The sequence below is a fragment of the Sesamum indicum genome, linkage group LG12, assembly GCF_026168435.1.
Source record: "Sesamum indicum cultivar Baizhima isolate 11 linkage group LG12, ASM2616843v1, whole genome shotgun sequence".
Classification (NCBI taxonomy): Eukaryota; Viridiplantae; Streptophyta; class Magnoliopsida; order Lamiales; family Pedaliaceae; genus Sesamum; species Sesamum indicum.
In genome coordinates, this window is record NC_142668.1 from 17,574,923 (window position 1) to 17,593,965 (window position 19,043).

At 39.2% G+C, this 19,043-nt stretch overlaps 3 protein-coding genes across 5 annotated transcripts; all 3 read right to left on the reverse strand.

Annotated features, from left to right (window-relative positions):
- Positions 1–373: 373 nt before the first annotated feature.
- LOC105175657 (ABC transporter B family member 9) lies at positions 374–6,143 on the reverse strand. Its single transcript, XM_011098166.3, has 12 exons — positions 5,598–6,143; positions 5,156–5,210; positions 4,866–5,041; positions 4,493–4,714; positions 4,169–4,407; positions 3,540–4,065; positions 3,182–3,455; positions 2,450–3,095; positions 2,132–2,360; positions 1,761–2,027; positions 1,415–1,678; positions 374–1,327 (listed from the first exon to the last, which is right to left on the reverse strand). The coding sequence occupies exons 1-12, from the start codon at positions 5,838–5,840 to the stop codon at positions 683–685; spliced, it is 3,786 nt and encodes a 1,261-aa protein (XP_011096468.1). The 5' UTR covers positions 5,841–6,143; the 3' UTR covers positions 374–682.
- A 1,521-nt stretch (positions 6,144–7,664) lies between these two features.
- On the reverse strand, positions 7,665–13,898 carry LOC105175658 (ABC transporter B family member 9). 3 transcript variants are annotated; one of them, XM_020698358.2, is made up of 12 exons: positions 13,745–13,898; positions 12,685–12,992; positions 12,337–12,391; positions 11,710–12,107; positions 11,397–11,635; positions 10,783–11,308; positions 10,422–10,695; positions 9,704–10,343; positions 9,405–9,627; positions 9,035–9,301; positions 8,698–8,961; positions 7,665–8,627 (listed from the first exon to the last, which is right to left on the reverse strand). In XM_020698358.2, the coding sequence occupies exons 2-12, from the start codon at positions 12,910–12,912 to the stop codon at positions 7,983–7,985; spliced, it is 3,759 nt and encodes a 1,252-aa protein (XP_020554017.1). In that variant the 5' UTR covers positions 12,913–12,992; positions 13,745–13,898; the 3' UTR covers positions 7,665–7,982. The 3 variants fall into 3 exon arrangements, with proteins under 3 accessions (XP_020554017.1, XP_011096471.1, XP_011096469.1); XM_011098169.3 differs by lacking the exon at positions 13,745–13,898 and adding an exon at positions 13,427–13,643; XM_011098167.3 differs by lacking the exon at positions 13,745–13,898 and adding an exon at positions 13,074–13,410.
- A 304-nt stretch (positions 13,899–14,202) lies between these two features.
- LOC105175659 (SH3 domain-containing protein) lies at positions 14,203–18,764 on the reverse strand. Its single transcript, XM_011098170.3, has 10 exons — positions 18,416–18,764; positions 18,187–18,309; positions 17,224–17,293; positions 16,932–17,077; positions 15,869–15,970; positions 15,550–15,747; positions 15,394–15,456; positions 15,221–15,310; positions 14,780–14,854; positions 14,203–14,524 (listed from the first exon to the last, which is right to left on the reverse strand). The coding sequence occupies exons 1-10, from the start codon at positions 18,473–18,475 to the stop codon at positions 14,405–14,407; spliced, it is 1,047 nt and encodes a 348-aa protein (XP_011096472.1). The 5' UTR covers positions 18,476–18,764; the 3' UTR covers positions 14,203–14,404.
- Positions 18,765–19,043: the final 279 nt, after the last annotated feature.

Genomic DNA, 19,043 nt, shown 5'->3' on the forward strand with positions numbered 1-19,043 from the left:
CTTTTAAAATAGTATATCCATTAATTTTTTGATAAAAAAAGGTAGAATTATTAATCATATGATCAAGTAGATTGAATTTTTGACTTTTTGTAATTTGAAAAATCATCTGCACTTATCCGCGTGCTTTGACTATTTTGCTTTTCTAATTTTAATTAATACCGATTATTTATTATTGTATATTATATTTATACATGCATATTCTTATTCACGCAATAATTGTGGTCTAATAGTTAATATTGAATTAGTATACCCACATTATGAGTTTGAATTTTTGTCAAAATATTTGGTGAGGGCTAAATATATATAATGACTTATGTTGTTAATTTTTATATAATTAGATTTTAATTTTCGGCGAGAGTAAGTGAACAGTCAATTAATTCCAATATGATTGATTTTGAATTTTTGCTTCAGTAGGTTAATTATAAAGAGCTTAGCCAACACGAGCTGGCGCAATCCTATGGTTTTGTGGGCCTAACATATGGTGCAGAGTCAATCCTCCCTAGTCAAGTTCCAATGTCACTATTCAAACCTTGACACTAAGTTGGGCCCCGTTGGCCGAATCTGTTTCTCCTCACTCGCCGTGACAGTCTTGTCTGTTTTCCTTTTCTACATCAATCGCTTCGCGTGCCTGCCCATGCATGAATCCCACCGTCTGCATGATCTTTATTGCCACCGACGACAGTTAATCCGAACTCGTATGCAGAGAAACTAACGACGCATACACGCCATCTTTGATCTGCATCAGCGCGTCGTGCCTTCCCTTCTCGCAGATCACTCCATTCTTCACGACCGCGATTATGTCCGCCCCGACTATTGTAGTCAAGCGATGGGCGACTACGACCGTCGTCCTGTTCACCATCACTCTGTCTAGTGCGTCTTGGACTATTCGTTCCGACTCGGCGTCCAGCGCGCTCGTTGCCTCGTCGAGCAGGAGGATTTTCGGGTCTTTGAGTATTGCCCTGGCGATGGCGATGCGTTGTTTCTGTCCGCCTGATAACTGGACGCCTCTCTCGCCGACGTTGGTGTCGTAGCCTTGAGGCAGACCGGAGATGAAGTTGTGGGCATTGGATGCTTTTGTTGCTTCTATGATCTCTTCCTCCCTTACATCTCCCTTTTTCCCGTAGGCAATGTTTGCGCGGATCGTGTCGTTGAAGAGAATGGGCTCCTGGCTGACCAGTCCCATCTGTTGCCTCAGCCAACTGATTTTGAATCTCTGAATTTCCACTTCGTCCAAGAATATCTTGCCCGAGTCGGGATTGTAGAACCTTTCTATTAGACTTATAACCGTTGATTTTCCACTTCCACTCTCTCCAACCAGTGCAACAGTCTGAAAAAGGTTGTAAGAACAGATGATAAATCTTTTTCAAGAATGAAGAATGACTAGAAGAGTTGAGAGCAGAGTGAACATAGATACCTTTCCAGGGGGAATGGTTAGGCATAAATCCTTGAAGATTTGAACATCGGGACGAGTCGGGTACTTGAAGCTCACATGTTGTAACTCAATCAAACCACTAACACTAGCCAAAGTCGTGCCTTCATCACTACTAGAATCAATTTTCGGTTTGCTGTCAAGTAACTCAAATATGGAGGCAGCAGAATCTTTAACTTTGTTGACATCCGGAGCCGTTGCGCTTGCTTGGGACACCCCGGTTGCGGCCATCGTCAGGGCAAAGAAAACCTGCACCAATTGTCGTTATAGCACGCCAGAGCTTGTTTAAATTTATAAACCACAAAAACAGAAAGAACTTAATGTATATTACCTTGAATACTTCCCCAAATGTTGCTCTATCGTGTTTAATTAGGACGGCGCCAATGTAGAAACAAAATGCTTGTGCACAGTAGAGTGCAAAAGAACCAGCCCCGAAACTTGCTCCGCTTACAATTCCGAGTCTGACTCCTTGCTTCAAAGGAGCGTCACATTTTGCCTCGTACATCTTCATCACCTTGTCCTCGGCACTGAAAGATGCCACGGTTCTGATGCTGCTGACAGCATCGTTGGCTATTTGACTAGCCTCTTCATACATGACCTGTATGCATATTATAAAATAGCATTGATCTTTCATTAACCACATATGTAGAGATATTATCTTGATTCTACGCTCTAATTTATAAGTAAAGCAGCTAAATGAACCTTGGCATCAGCAGAGAACCCTCTGTAAAACCTCATCTGCAAGAATCCTTGCAAACCAACAAGGGGTAGGACAAGTAAGATTATTATGGCCAGCAACCAGTTAGCTGTGAAGGCTATAACAAGCCCTGCTAATACCGTTGCTATATTTTGCACTATTAATCCTAATGCATCTCCTACAAGGCCTCTTACAGTGGAGGCATCAGTAGATAATCTCGCCCCAACTGCACCACTGCACTCGAACAACACCTCCGTTTCAGATTTTTCGGTCAAAATAAAACAAAAGTTATTTGGTTTTTACTTCTTGGAAAATCGACAAACCTGGAGTTGGCAGGATCATCAAACCAGCTGATCTCCTGGTGCACTACCTTCTTAAACGAAAGCGAACGAATCCTTTGAATCAGTTTACCACCTGCAACTCCGAAAAAGTAATTCTGCACCGGAAGGGCCACCACCGTGCACGCGCCTAACACAACCATCATGAGTGCCCAAAATTTAGAATCTTTCTTCAGCTGAGGTGGAGGTTCGAAGAATATCTTAATAGCTGAGGACAGCAAGAGTCCAAAAATCGGGAATGTCATGCCATTTAAGCCTGCGCCTAGCGCTCCAAGTAGCAAATATGGCAATTCAGGTTTGTTAAGGTGGGCAAGCCGTTGGATAGAAACTTTTTTATGTTTTATCAATGGATTTTTCTCCTTTTTATCTATATCATCATCTGGAGATTCAGATTCTTGGATGTCAACAAAACCAGGAATACCATAGGAAAGTGAGAAGGAACGCCTTGATGACCCTTTGCTTGAAGATTTCCTCAAGGAAAATCTGCGGCTTGAAGACTTGCTCGAGCTTCGGTCTAAGTCTAAAACAGTCTCTGCTATGTCCGAGGCAGCCCCTTGTTTATTCAGTTCTTGCATGCGAACAAGCTGCGAGTATGCTCCCTCAGGATCTTCTATCAACTTTGCGTGTGTACCTAGCATTTAATTTTTGGAGAGAAGATCTCAAGTATATGGCATTTGACTAAGACTGTACGAGAAGAAGCAATTTAGATTCATATACCTTGCTCAACTAGTTTCCCAGCATGCACCACTGCTATAATGTCCGCATTTCTTATAGTTGTTAAACGATGGGCAACAATGAGTGTTGTTCTATTTGTCATAACATTGTCAAGTGCTGCTTGAACTATCCGTTCCGACTCCGTATCCAGAGCACTTGTTGCTTCATCAAGAAGAAGTACTTTTGGATCTTTCAGAATGGCACGAGCAATTGCAACTCTTTGCTTCTGACCTCCAGAGAGCTGAGTGCCGTGTTCGCCCACCATGGTATCAAGACCCTGTGAATAAATTGATACAGTAAAATTCTGAAATCATCGAAAGAACAATATGACCCTTTAAAACAAATAAAGAGTTTAATTTACCTGTGGTAGCTTGTTGATGAAAGTAGCAGCATTAGCAAGCTGAATGGCCCTCCTTATCTCTTCATCAGTGGCATCTTCTTTGCCATACAATATGTTCTCCTTCAGAGTAGTAGCAAACAAGATTGGTTCCTGACTTACAAGTCCAATCTTTCCTCTGAGCCATTGGAGTCTCAAGTCCTTCAAATTAACCCCATCGATCAGAACTTCTCCAGCATCAGGATCATAAAATCTCTCCACCAAGCTGATAACCGTCGACTTTCCGCTTCCACTCTGCCCAACCAAAGCGGCCGTTTTTCCACATGGTACGTATAGTGAGAACCCTGCAAAAATCTGGACTTCTGGCCGTGCTGGATATCTGAAGTACACATCTTTGAGCTCGATTTCGCCTTTCATGTCTTCCAACTCGATCCCTCTAGTGTCAGCTGCATCAATTTTTGGTGTACGTTTGATAGTCTCAAACATCTTGTAAGCTGCAGCTTGACCTGCTGCAAATGCATTTAATGATGGAGATGTCTGGCCAAGCGATCTGGTAAAGCATTAACAACAACTGTTGAGTGCAAATAATGTCGATGGTGCATGTGATTTCAAGAAAGTGAACTTGTTTGTTTATCACATAATTGTGCACTTACATTCCCCCAGTCATAATGGACATAATAACGTTGATTACTATTCCCCCAGTGTATCCTTTCTCCATTATTAGTTTGGCTCCATACCAAATAGCAAGTCCGTAGGCACTGAAGACAATTAACAACACTACACCAACTCCAAAGCCTGTAGCCAGCCCTTGTTTCACGGTAGATGCATAAGCAGTCTTCAGTTTGCTATCATACATTTCTGTTGCTCGTTTCTCGCCGGTGTAGGACGCAACCTGCAACAGTTATGAACAATCCTGTGATACTATGGAAATTAAATTTCATTGCTATAGAAACTTCTGAATGAAGACACAGCTTTACCGTCCTAATTGCTCCAACTGTCTGTTCCGCTATGTTTCCAGCTTCCGCATAAGCAGCCTGGCTGCGACTTGACATCTTTGCCATAATAAGAGCCACACATCCTCCTGCTATGGCTAGAGCAGGAATGCATGAAGATAACACGAGCGCTAGGCGCCATCCTTTAATAAAAGCAATAGCAAAGCCCCCAAAGAACGTCGACATAAATTGGATGAATTTACCCACCTGAGACAATCACTTTTCAGGAGTCAGGGGCAGTAAATTTCAGAGCAAAACGATGCAAAATTGTGGAAGCTGACTATTCAGTAATTACTGTTTAATGGAACTACTCAAATCGCAGCAGCAGAAGCAGGAGTTGGTTTTGATAGGAGCTTACCTTCTCGCCCATGGCTTCTTGAATGAGAATTGTGTCCCCAGACATCCTCCCAATCACCTCCCCTGTTGTTGTTTGCGTATCAAAGAACTCGATATCTTGCCTTAATATGGTTTTCAAGTACAACCCTCGTATTCGAGCTGCCTGTCTTTCTCCAGTTACCATCCAACACATCATCTCTGCTCATCATGATGTCCATGAACAGATTGTAAGCTTTCTAACGTTGCTTATCATGTAATAACGTCACAAATGTAGTACACACAAATTCTTACAGAAGATTCCTTAAGACTTACGTAGAAGGGAGGCAATGCCAGCGCCGATAGCCAAGTACACAAATTTGAGGGATACCTGAAGATTGCGCGACAAAGATGAGCATAGAGTAAAACTCAGTATCCATCCATCAAGTTTAACGAGAAAAACACCAGACTTCTCCTATTACATTTTGTAAAGATCTAAGCACGAATTAAGAAGATAAAATTTGGAAACCAATCCAAGAATTTGTGTGGTTCAACTATATGTAGTGATGAAGAAATTGGTACGAAGTGAAGAAATTTCATCAAATCAGAAATCGGTAAAAGTAAAAAAGAAGATAAATTTCAAGAGCCAATTCAATTTTCATCCACATGAGGCGAAGTTCATCCTCCTTCAAGGATCCGTGTGGTTTGCATGGATCAAGGGAAAGAAAATCCAAGAAAGATAGAGAACCAGAAAAGCGTGTAGAAGAAGAACTATCACCTTTGAGATTACATGCACAACTTGTGATGTATCGGTCCCGGCGAAAGAATTGATCAACTCGCCGAAAATAACAGTCATGACGGGCTGCGTTAACCCGTTGCCAATGGCTGAAATGGTGCCAATGGTCATGAGCGCCACATCGAGCCTGTCGGCAAAGGAAAACAGTTTATAGAACGGGACTTTCTGATCCTCTTTCTTCTCAGACGGCTGGTGGTTCCGCAATGGCTCGGCTTCTCCAGCCATTGCCTTTTCTTGCTAACCTTTTTTCTCAACGAAAATTTAAGACCCCTTCTTCGCCGTGATCCCAAGAAAACAATTAATATTCAAACTTGTTTTTCAGGCAAGAATTCAATTGGCTCCGGCCGGGAAACAAATTTATTTTCCAGTTCCCGTATGTACGGTCATATATTTGCACACGGGAACAGCTTTTCCGATTTTGTGGGTACACAAGTAATTTGTTGTGGGATCAAAAACGAAAAAAGGGTCAATTTGTTGAGAGATATGAAATTTATTTCCTGTCAAATTCCTTTCAGAAATTCTATTTCTTTCCACAAAAACATTCATGTATATATATAATGGTTGGAAAGATCCGAAGGTGCATTGCAAGAAATCCAACTAGAGGTGGGGGTTGGGTCAAATTCCTGATTTAAAGCAAACTTGACTTTTTCTTCAACTCCCTATATATATCTATAGTGTGTGTGTGGGAGAGATAGAGAGAGGTTCTAGAATGCCAAATCTTCCCCTAAATATATATATAATTGTATGCAACTGTTTTGCAATACCTAACTAGCCATACATTCTGAATTATATCATACCACATGATGCGTAATAATAATAAGTTGTATGGCCTGGCGATTCTTGATTTTCTTTTTCGTAATTAAAGTGTGACAAATCACGTGTGTTTGTAAACATGCGATTTGAATTTTCCTTAACGTTCGATAGAATTAAATTACCTAGCCTGCATGCCTTACTTGATTGGGTTAATGGGCTATAAATATTTCAAAAAATTTGTAAAAGTGGTTGGGGTGATATGCACATTGCATGCCCGTGATCGACTTTCCGTCTACTGCTTTGTCTCGTGATCTCACTGAAAACTAATCATAGTATTTGGATTAGTTTTTTTTAGTGTTTTGTAGAGATAGAAAGAAAAAAATAAAGATAAATAAGTGTGTGTTAGAGATAGTATGTATGTTTGATTTATTTTTAGAGATAATTTAAGATAAGTATTGTATGTCTAATATTGTTTTGGGAGATAAAAATTATTATTCATTGTCAAATTATTATGTCTTTGATATGATTTGTGTTTTGAGCGTTTTGTTTTGTATTTTGGAAATAGAGAGAGAAAATAAAGATAAGTAAGTGTGTGTTGAAAATAGATGGTATGTTTGAATTTGTGTTTTAAGGTAATTTAAAATATTTTAAAATAAGTGGTATAGATTTGTAGATTTGATGTTGGAATTTAGGAGATAAAAATCACTATTTATTGTCAAATCATATCTCTTTTATATATATATATTTTTATATTAAATATGTATATATATAATATATTATATGTTTAATGTTGTATTTTTTGAAGATAAAAATTACTATTTATTGTCAAATCATGTCTCTTTTGTATTATATATAAATGTATATATATATACATATATATTATAAAAAAGAAAGTTGAAAAATAAAAAAATACACAAATAAGGTGTAAAACCACAAAAACAAACATTCAGTATGATTTATCTTATTTCGGAAAATAGGAAAATATGAATCCAAACCTAGTGAATGTATCTTTCTATGATAGTCGATGAAATATGCAAGTCAAAGAAAAGATTATTGCCCATGCAGGTGCATGCAAATCTGGGCAAGTACGATAATTCAGTGTATTGCTTTTGTTAGAGAAGTCAAACCGAATCCTTACAAAAGACTTTCCGAATATCAAACCGCACACAGTATTTGACTCTTTTTTTACCGTTAGTTTTAATGAGGAGGTCTCAACTGTGGTCATTCATGTCCCTGAGATCCAGGGTTCTGGTTGAGAGGAGATGTGATGAAATTACAAGCAATTTCAGAACGATGTTACTAACACATCTCAGTGCTGTGTTTCCATGCATTGAGCATTGGAGAATTTGCGTCTGTTGAAAATTTGATGATCTTCAATTTGTAAAGAGTGTTTCTGGAGATGGAGAATCAGAATATTAATATAAAATGCTGATTATGAGAAAGACTTTGGCCTTTCTCGGTCGGCTGGTAGCGCCTTCGCTTTACTCGGCTGCAATCAACACACCCTCAAAGTAAAGGCAGATACTCCACATAAATCACATTTCTTTAGTTACTGATATATGGTGTGGGGTGGGGGATAGGATAGGTGAAAATAGGAGAAGGGATTGGGAATGCTCATGTTGAGCTTGTGTTGAGCATCACCAAATTGGCATAAATGCTGCCACCAATTCCCATTAGCACTTCATGTGTTCCTTTCTCGGCAACCACACCATCTTTCACCACTGCAATTGTATCCGCATCTCTAACTGTACTCAGCCTGTGCGCAACAATCACGGTAGTTCTATTGATTCTAACTCCGTCTAATGCATCCATCACCAGTCGTTCCGACTCGGCATCCAGTGCGCTTGTTGCCTCGTCCAGCAAAAGGATCTTTGGATCCTTTAAAATCACCCTGGCAATCGCTATGCGTTGCTTCTGTCCACCGGATAAGTGAATCCCTCTCTCCCCTACGTAAGTATCATAACCGTCGGGTAAAGATGATATGAAGTTGTGTGCATGTGCAGCCTTTGCTGCCACGATGATCTCTTCTTCCATCACGTCTCCTTGGCTGCCATAGGTAATGTTGTCTCGGATTGTCTCGTTGAAGAGTATTGGCTCCTGGCTCACCAATCCCATTTGTCTCCTCAACCAGCTTAGATTAAATTGTCGAATTTCTATCTCATCCAAGTATATGTTACCAGAGTCTGGATCATAGAACCTCTGTAGTAGATTTATCACGGTTGATTTACCACTACCACTTTGTCCCACAAGAGCAGTTGTCTGCCAAAGAAATTCAGTATCAAGTAGGGATGAAGTCTATGAGGACAAGAAAGCAAAATGCTGGTAATACCTTCCCCGATGATATAGACAAGCTCAGGTCCTGGAAAATTTGAGTATCGGGTCTTGTGGCGTATTTGAAGCTAACATGCTGGAATTTTATGTCACCTTTTAGTGTATCTAGCATGAGACCATCACGACTACTTGAGTCGATCAGGGATTTCCTGTCGAGAATCTCAAATATAGAAGCAGCCGACTCCTTGAACTTGTTAAAATCAGTAAGGAGGCTGCTACTCTGCGCAATTCCAATAGAGGAGATTTGGAATGCAAAGAAAACCTGCATCCAAATTCTATAGATTGAGAGATGCTCCACTAAATTTACTGTTGCATAATATATAGTGTAGCGTCACCTTAAAAACTTCACTGAAGTTTGCCTGCCCCTGGTTTGTGAGGACCGCTCCAACATAGAAAGAGAAGGCATATATCGAGAACAATACAAAATTAGCAAAGCCTAAACCGGCACCACCAACAATTCCGTGCCAAAGGCCTTGTTGCGTGGGAGCTTTACTTTTGCTTTGGTACATCTCCATCACTTTATGTTCAGCTGACAAGGATGCAATGGTTCTGATGCCCCGAACGGCATCATTGGCTACCTGACTTGCTTCTTCAAATATCACCTGCAAAAGGGAAGGTTTGACGAAGGAACTTTTCTGCCATTTTGCTGGATTTAAAAAAACATGGATGAGGAACAGAAGTATGTAACAAAGATGTTGAATAAACCTTGTTAGTCCCATCCTTAGAAAGCTTCATGCGGAAGTATCCTTCTATGAGCATGAGTGGCACGACAACTACGATAGTGAGGGCTAGCTTCCAGTTCGTCATGAAGGCTATCAACAGACCAGCTACCGTTGTTGCTATGTTTTGCATGGCTAATGCTAACGTGTCACCAACAAGATTTCGCAAAGTTGAAGCATCGCTAGACAGCCTTGAACCTACTGCACCACTGAATTATTCAACAAGTATATCAGGACGAGAAAAGTAAGTGCCAGTTTATATAAGTATGGAATCAATTGATTAACCTTGAGTTTGCAGGGTTATCGAACCAACTGATCTCTTGGTGAACCACATTTTCAAAGAGCGAGGAGCGGATGCGTTGCACCAGTTTACCACCTGCAACTCCAAACATATAGTTCTGAACAGGAGCAGCAATCACAACTACGGCACCAACCACTACAAACATTAATGCCCAGAACCTGGAATCTGCCTCTAGTTCTTTTGGTGTTTCAAAGAAGATTCCAAAGGCTGTGGCTATTAAGAGTCCAAATACAGGGAAGGCTACACCATGTACTCCTGCAGCTATGGAACCGATGATCAAAGCTGGCAACTCAGGTTTATTTATCCTAGCCAGCCGTTTAATGGATAAGTTCCTGTTATTCTTGACATCAGTTTGGCTTCTTTCAACTACATTTTCTTTAGCTGTAGTTTCATCTCTAAAGATAAACACAGAGGATAACTGGTTGCTCAGTGATTTTCTGCTTGATGAAAATCTTCCTGATAATGTTCTACCTGATGACATAACTGAGTCCCCTGTTTTGATGGATGGATCTATTTTTGCTGCATTGTTTCCACTGTTCTTTCCTGTTTGGCCAACTCCCTCTTGCATGCAAAGAAGCTGGTGATATGCCCCGTCATGATTCTGAATTAAGTCTTTGTGAGTCCCTAGTATGAGTTTGGAAGAGAGTTCAAGTAAATTTGCACCAAGAGAAGTAAAAAGAATAGAATTTTGATTAATGTTACCATGCTCGACTAATCTTCCAGCACGCAGCACGGCTATAAGGTGAGCATTTTTTATAGTGGACAAACGGTGGGCGACAACTATAGTTGTTCGATCAGGCATTACTTTTTCAAGGGCAAGTTGTACGTTTCGTTCAGATGCTGCATCCAAAGCACTTGTTGCTTCATCCAGAAGAAGAATTCTTGGGTTTTTCAGAATAGCCCTGGCAATGGCAATTCTTTGCTTTTGTCCCCCTGACAATTGTGTCCCATTTTCACCCACCAATGTGTCAAGCCCCTGTCGTAAAACAGAATCTCCGATCATTCAAATTAAAGCAATAAATAGAATACTGTCGTGATCAAGTGAAAAGGACAGCAAAGTTACATTGCATAGCTTATCAATAAATTCTGCACAATTAGCAAGCTCTACTGCAGATTTTATCTCCTCATCAGTAGCATCAGGTTTTCCATATAGTATATTTTCCTTCACGGTGGTGGAAAACAACACTGGCTCCTGGCTCACCAGCCCCATTTTTCCTCTTATCCATCTTAACTGATACTTATTCAAATCAATACCATCTATCATCACTCTTCCAGCATCAGGGTCATAAAATCTCTCCAGTAAACTGATAACTGTTGACTTCCCGCTTCCGCTCTGCCCTACTAATGCCAGTGTTTTCCCTTTCTGAACGTGTAACGAAAGTCCAGAAAAAATCTGCACATTAGGCCTCGAAGGATACCTGAAGTAGATGTCCTGGAATTCGATTTCACCCTCAAGATTTTCCAATACAATTCCACTTGTGTCGCATGGATCAATCAGAGATTGACGGCTGATCGCCTCAAACATCTCATAAGCTGCAGCTTGCGCTGCCGAAAATGAATTGAGGCATGGTGACATTTGGGCCATCGACCTAATTAGATAAAAGAAAATAAACCTTTTCAAAACATTGTTTATCAACCATATATTAATATCTTTCAGATTTCAAATTATATACTTACGATCCAGCAACCATGATGGCAAGAATGACGTTCACCACGTCTCCTCCATTATACCCTTGATCTATGATAAGTCTTGATCCATACCAAAAGGCAAAGCCATAGCTCGCGAATGCAGTAAACAACATCAAACCAAGCCCAACCCCAGTAGCCAGCCCTTGTCGCACAGTAGCTTCATAAGCAATTTGCAGCTTGTTGTTGTACTTTTCAATAGCTTCTGTCTCTCCAGAGAATGATGCGACCTGAAACCTTACAATCAAATTAGAACGAGTACTAGGAAATGCAAATCAAAGTCTTATTTTTAAGGTTTACTTACAGTCCTAATAGCTCCCAGCGCTTGATCTACTACATTTCCGGCTTCTGCATAAGCTACTTGTCCACTGGCCGATATCTTCGATGTTAACAATGCCAAGAATCCTCCAATGATGGCAATTGCCGGAACCCACGACAGCAAAACTATGGACAGAAACCAGCCTCTGGCAAATGCAATAATGAATCCTGAAATGAAGGTGGATGCAAATTCGATGAACTTGCCAACTTTTTCTCCCATGGCCTCGTGAATGAGAATGTTATCTCCAGAAATAGTGCTCATCACCTCCCCGGTGGTGGTTTTGGTGTCAAAAAAAGCGATTTCTTGCCTTAATAGCGATTTTAAGTACAATGCTCTTATTCGACTCGATTGCCGTTCACCGGCCACCATCCAACAACACACCTCTGCATCAGAAAGCAACACGAATTTGACTCATTAAAGTTTGATATCAGTTCCTATATCCCATAAGATGTCGCGTTTACCTATTACTATTTGAGTTATCACTTCTTTCCGTTGCAAAGCAGTTTTAAGTGTATATTTCGAACTGGTGATTCATATCACCTAACTAGCAAATATAAAAAAATATAGAATATCAAATTGGTGTAACCATATACTAAAAAAGATGATACGTACGTAAAAATCCAGCAATCCCTCCACCAATAGCCACGAATAAAATCTTAAGAGCAACCTGCAAAACAACACCAATTGTAACAAGTATCTCTAGAAACTATACTCTTTCATCACTTGTGTATACAAAACTTCTTGATCGAACCACATCTGACCACAATCAACCAATCATATAGCAGGTGATATTGCACCTATCATTCTTCTTAAACTGCACATGAATCATATGACAAGCGTGTTGTATTCACCATATAATTAACTTGAGTTTGATCCAAACTGATTTGAACTAGAATGTTCCACTATATATTTATAAACATAAGTAGTTAAAAGGAAGTACTAAAAAGAGAGATTATCTGCCTTAGAAACTTGGTGGAGCAGCTGAGTTCGACTAGGGTTGCCCAAGGAGTTAACAAGCTGTGAAAATGCAAGAGTGCTAATTGGTTGTGAAGCCCCATTTGCAATGGCTCCTATGCTTCCAATAATCATCAGAACCACATCTCTTCTATCAGCATATAAGAAAAGCAGCTTATACAATCCAACTTTCTGATTCTTTTTAACACCATCCTTAGCTCTACGCAGCTCCATTATGATCCCCCGTTCTCCTTTTTCTGTCAGCTTCTCCTCAGTCCCGATCACTAAATATCATGTATTATCCTTGTCTCCCCCTGAAGCAAAATTTGAAGTATATATGTAAAACACAATAATATTCTCACAATAATCATACAGGGTAAATTGGTGGATTGTACCTGCTTAATCATGCTATTAATCATCATGTGCATTCATTAGTCTCCTGGTCTTAATAATAATTAGCTAAAATTGCTCGTTCTTTCCCCAAGTGTCTGATATATGTTTGCTTATTTAAAGCAGAAAGTTGGCAGCTTCTAATAAATGAGTGAGTAAATGAAGCACTATTCAGAGAGAGCTCTTCAAGAATGATATAGAGATGACGATGAGCATAACAAATTAGCACTGATATGTACACTTCAAGTGTATATTACACTACTAAGAAGGAACTAATGAACGAATGAGCTGAATATTAATATTTGGCTGCAGTTTAGACATGAAGTTTCAATATTTATAACATCTAGATGAGGCGTACATTTATGCCGGTGAGGGAATTCAGTTGGGATTGCTGCAGATTTCTCATAATGATGATATGAATGCTGACTCTGAAAGTACAAAAGTTGAATTTGTAGAGTTCTGAATCCAGACACTCAGTTGTTAACAGTCTTTTTCATTGTTTAATAGCATGAAGCAGATTACTGACATCTCACCCATTCATCCGATGTAAATCCATCTCACTTATCCTCGTTTAAGAAAAGAGCAAGAATTGCAGAACTAATCCTTAAGCACTTTGCTTTAGTGAAGTGATTATCTATAAAAACATATCAATAGTTATTGCGCTAACTTTCTTCACCTTTTCCTGGATAGTCATATGTTGCTCCACGCAACTCCAATTTTTGTGGACGTTCATACGCTTCCCCTTTCCTCTTTTGGCGTTTTATACCATGTTGGTTCCTTGTTTCAACCATTGTCTGCGTTTCTGTTCGCTGTTCAAAGTCGTGCACGTCCGAAATAATCACTAGGGGTTTTTTGGTATAACATTCAAAATATTGACCTTCAACAATGTTCACCAAGCCGTGGAATTTTTTTGATGGCGTCTTATTATTCAGGAAAGAAACGTGGGCTAAAATGAATAAGACAGGGAAGAAATGCCGGCTAAAATCATCATTCCGTAAAGGAATTTGATGGTTTTATTCACACAAGGTTATACTAGTCCAAATAGCCATCAATAATCGAAACTAGTCCAATGACTTTTTCCAACGTACGTGTAGTTGTTGAAACTGCCAAAAAGAGTAGCAGGGGCGCAAGAAATCGTGAAAACGTATCATTCATCCCCAAATCAACATAATCACGAAACACACTGATGTTATCATTGTCAATAACAAATGCAACTCAAACAACAACACATATACCACGTTACACAGACAGACCATTTTACTTGTCTACACTCGCGGAGGATAACCCACAAAACACATGAAAGATAATCTTTTTGACTGATGGATAGAGGTATGGTTTAATAAACTTCAGTCGCAGTATAGTTTGTCGGAATTCTTTGGCGTTTCTCGACATATGCAGTTGGGAACCATCCTGCTCTGCCTTGGCATTCTCCCTCGGACCATCCAGATGGAGTCACCTGAAAGAGTGTTGGTAAATGTGTAATTATAGGACAACAAAATAGTTAATATCTTTTATCTTTAACATAATAAATTAAGCAGGCATAGATGCCGTCCACTTGCCACAAATGTTAACAAAGTGATTTTAAGCAGATCGCCAATTCAGTTATCAGTATAGTAATAAATAACCAAAAGATAAGGCAGAGTATACAGTATTACGGCCTTATATATGCATCTGCATGTATACTAGATTAAGACAAAAGAAGGTAATCAACCTTCCGGACGACAACATAATCACCCACGGCCAAGCTTAGTTCCTTCTCGGATGCAGCATCAAAAGCATGCATTGCCTGCAAAAATATTAGCAAGGAATATCAGCCTATGAGATTAACTAACGCACTATAAGATCTTCCATCCAGAAAGAATATAACACGGTAGTGCAAAACAATACGCGCTAAATATTGCTCCTGGAAGCCAAAAGCAATGGCTGTTGACGAAGTAGTTACGAGGCTTAGCTTTCAGAATCAAATGAGCAGGAAATTTTTTTCAGAAAATGCCATATCATCAAATCCATATGCTTTGTGGAAATTATAATGGAATGACATGTATGGTAATGCAAAATATTGCTGTAACAGTATTAGTCTGACTTTGAAAGGTTGGTTAACCTAGACGCTATAAAGGATTGTTCAATGCTGAGTTGTTCAGTTCAAGCATACCTCAGCCAGAAAGTACTTGGTTTTCTCTGAAGTGTGATTAAGAGGAGTCACTGGAGGAGCGGCCTCTTTCCTTTGTTTCTCTGAGACCATCTACAACAAATTACAGACTTTCACACATACACGCATGGCCATGAAACAGACTTTTAGAGGAACCAGAGAACGCAAATACACACCTCAGTTTCAATATTACCAAGAATTGTAGCAACCCTCTCATGATAAGTCCTTTCACCTTCAACCTGCAAAGCAAAACTCACTTAAATCATGTGATCCTTGCAGGATCTAGGTCAAGAATATCTAATCTGCTTTGACAAGAATAGACAATACTATACCATTGTAACAAGTCTCTGAAATGTAAGCCTCTGCTGCTGTGATTCTACAGCAGCCAATGCTGCTGCTGCTTCTTTACCAAGTACTGCCATATTTGCTTTGAGTTCTTGCATCTTCGTTTCTGCTGCGTGCAGCTTTGCCACATTTTCAGGAATAGGAGATTCCCGCACACGTGCTTGTCTTCGAGAAACTTCCGCTGCCTGCACATATTTGCTTTGATAAGTCGAAGAGTAAATCAAAATCAGCATTGCTTTGGTGACATAAAAGAATTAAAGCTGTAAATTAGATTTCCAAAGCTAAATGCATGCATCTACTCGTTACCTGTGCCTCAGCTTCTTGTCTCATTCGACTGTATCGTTGCGCAAGATGACGAGCATCTTCCAAAGGACTACCAGTAATCATTGCTCTCAAGGGTTCTAAGACCTAGAAATAAAAAAAGAAAACACAAATTATTGTGTATACAGGACTTGAGTTCATTTAACTTTTATTTGTCAGAGTAACAGAAGATCCCAGCATGATTAAAGTAAACACAACTGTTCCCTTTAAACAATGTGTAGTTTCTCTATCATTCCTCCGCATCTCATATGAAATATGGTTGTAAGAAATTTAAGACTTGCATGAAATATATCAAAAAGCATACAGCTACAGCTCTCTCTGACTCATTAAAACCATTCCTTGATTTAACAATAAATACTGCATCTTCGCAAAAAACAAAAAGAAAAATGGAAAAAAAGAAATACACAACAAGAACAAGGTCATTCATTTTGCATTATCTTACTAAAGACTGCTAGTTGTCTCCTCAATATTTCAATACTTCGGTTTGCACTTCCAACTGCTTGAAATTCTAACCCTAAGAACCTTCCTGTGCAATTTAGATATGGGTTTTAATTGTTCATGCAGATTTCAGCTTTTCAAACTAGAACAAATCGGGATAAAATTATAAAAGATGAAAATTCTAGGAACATGCAAAGAATGTGTTTACCAACTCTAGAATATGAATCTGACAAAATGTAGCTCAAAAATAATTCAGAAACTATCCCAAATCTCCACCATAAACCTTAACAATTTTCCAAATAAAATACAAACTCTAAATAAATAAACCATCAGCTCAATCGGCCTCCATTTTGCAACTTGGATTCCCTGTCAACTGTCAGCAGCTTCATAAAACTTCTTTTGAAACATGAAACTTAAAAATGGCTACAAAAATTTGAAAGTACTCCGAATGGATTCAATGAATGCTCAAGCAAACAAACAAATAACAAAGAAAACCAGCAGTGGCAGATTTGTCCACAATTATTAGCCATTCGAAATATCCATGGGTATTAACAAACCCCAAGCATGAGATCACGTGCGGTGATGTTATAGATCTAGTTGCGTGACCAACCTGTGTAAACAATAGTCTATTGAAGTCATCTTGCTCCTTCTCCACGTGTTTACGAGCATCCCCATAAATGGATGCAGCCTTGGCAAGAATCTCATCGCTAGCATTCTCAACCCCATATTTGGAACAATCTTCTGACAACTTGGTTCCTGACTACCATAATACATAAAGCACTTAAGAAATACGGCATGCCTTTTGCACATGAGTTGCACCATCCGCATAGGTGGACTTAATCAAACTAATTTTGTGGAATGAAGGTGCATAAAAATGAATAGCAGATATCATATACACTCACCAGCTTCTATATGTTTATATCCTACAGCAGTGAATGCTTCAGCTGCTTTGACAATTTCTTTCTGAAAATCCTGCAAAATAGAAAATATACATATATAAAGAAAACCAACACAGAACATGAAAATCAGACGATTCTGCAAATAGCTATTACAGATCAGGGCTAGATTGACCTTGCATAAAAATTTTGTCCACAGCTAAGCATTGAATAACTTACAAAAACCCACATAAAAAATTGAATTACTCCTAGACAATATGGCCCTTAATTCGACTAAGTAAAAAATATAGATCTATAAATAAGGTGCACCAGTGGGATAGATAACTATGGGAAACATAAAAACTAGGGAACCTAACTGAACCAAGGCTGCATTAATAATGTTAAGCAGCTAGATCACTGTAGAATATATGCAACCAAATCTAAGGGGAAAACTGAAGCAAGTAAATAATTTGTGCAACAAGCCAAAATTTCGTTCAAGAGAAAGATGCATGAATACTGAACTGCATACAAAAGAGCAAGTATCATAAATATCCAGAATCAAAACAGTTAGAAAGAACCACATTCATACACAACAATGTGATTGGGAAATACAAATTTCATCATGGCCATTGATAATCTCATACTTAACCGAACAACTTTACCATACTGAACCAGCTTTTACATGAGTTTCAGCTACAATAGAATTTTTCCATCACACTCCTCATGCTTTATACCAACCTAAGTCCTAACCTGGCCATAAAGAAAGACCGCGGCAATATCATCTAAGGATTTTTTTAACCGTTTACTTCAAGAACTACAGTATCTCACAATGTATCAACCCTTCCATATATAAAATTTCATATAAAAAATACACGCTTCTTGAATGTAAGTGGAAATTTCAATATTAAAGGGAAATTGTACAATGTGTGTTGGAAATTTGACTAATAATAATACACTTACTACAGATATCAGCACTCACAAAATAATTACCCTTCCAGAACGAGTAGATCTATACAATTTCTCCAATTGGTGATGCATCTGCATCTCCACCTCATCAATAACCATAACTTGGGAACTCTCATAGCCGCTCCCACCGAACTGCTTTATTACAGCCTAAAATTTTCAAACAAATAAAACCAGAATAAATCAACGGATTGTCTATAGATCCTCTTCCTATCTTAATTTGAAGCAAGGAATGCAAAAAGCGGATGGGCGGGACCTGCTGCTGTTTGGCGACTTGTTCTCTGAGCTTACTGGCTTGCTTCCTCAAAGCATCCATCGCTGCTTTTGTCCCTGTGTGTCGCGCGTGTTTAATATTCTTGGAGCGCAACCACAGCGCAAATCTTGATTCTGTTGATGATAGTTGAGACGCAAGCAACTTGTTTCGATCCACGGGCAGACTTTCGTCAGATCTTCACTCCAATGCCACTGGGTTCTTGCTTTCTCCTATCCGCCAGTCCACAGTGGTGACTTCCTGTGGAGAAAAACAACCTTGAGTAAAGATAAATGCGATGTTAGTAGGAATTGGAGGAAATTGGAACATATGCAACAAGAGAGAATCCTCCAGGTCGGTGGGTGACTGTAGTTTCCTTATTAATTTTCTTTATACTGAAGTCGCTTGTGACATTGAGGCCCATTATGAACAAAGCCCATATGGACTTATGTAATGGGCTAAGCCCACCCGAGTAAGGCTGGTGCAATATGAATAAATGGAGGCGACGGGAGCTTCATGTGATGTGAATATGCCCTTTGGTTGACGCATTAATGGAATGGATGTGGAAAGTAGAATGCACCATCAATTCTTTTTATTAATAAAATGAAAAATGAACAGTCGAGTTATGATGTCA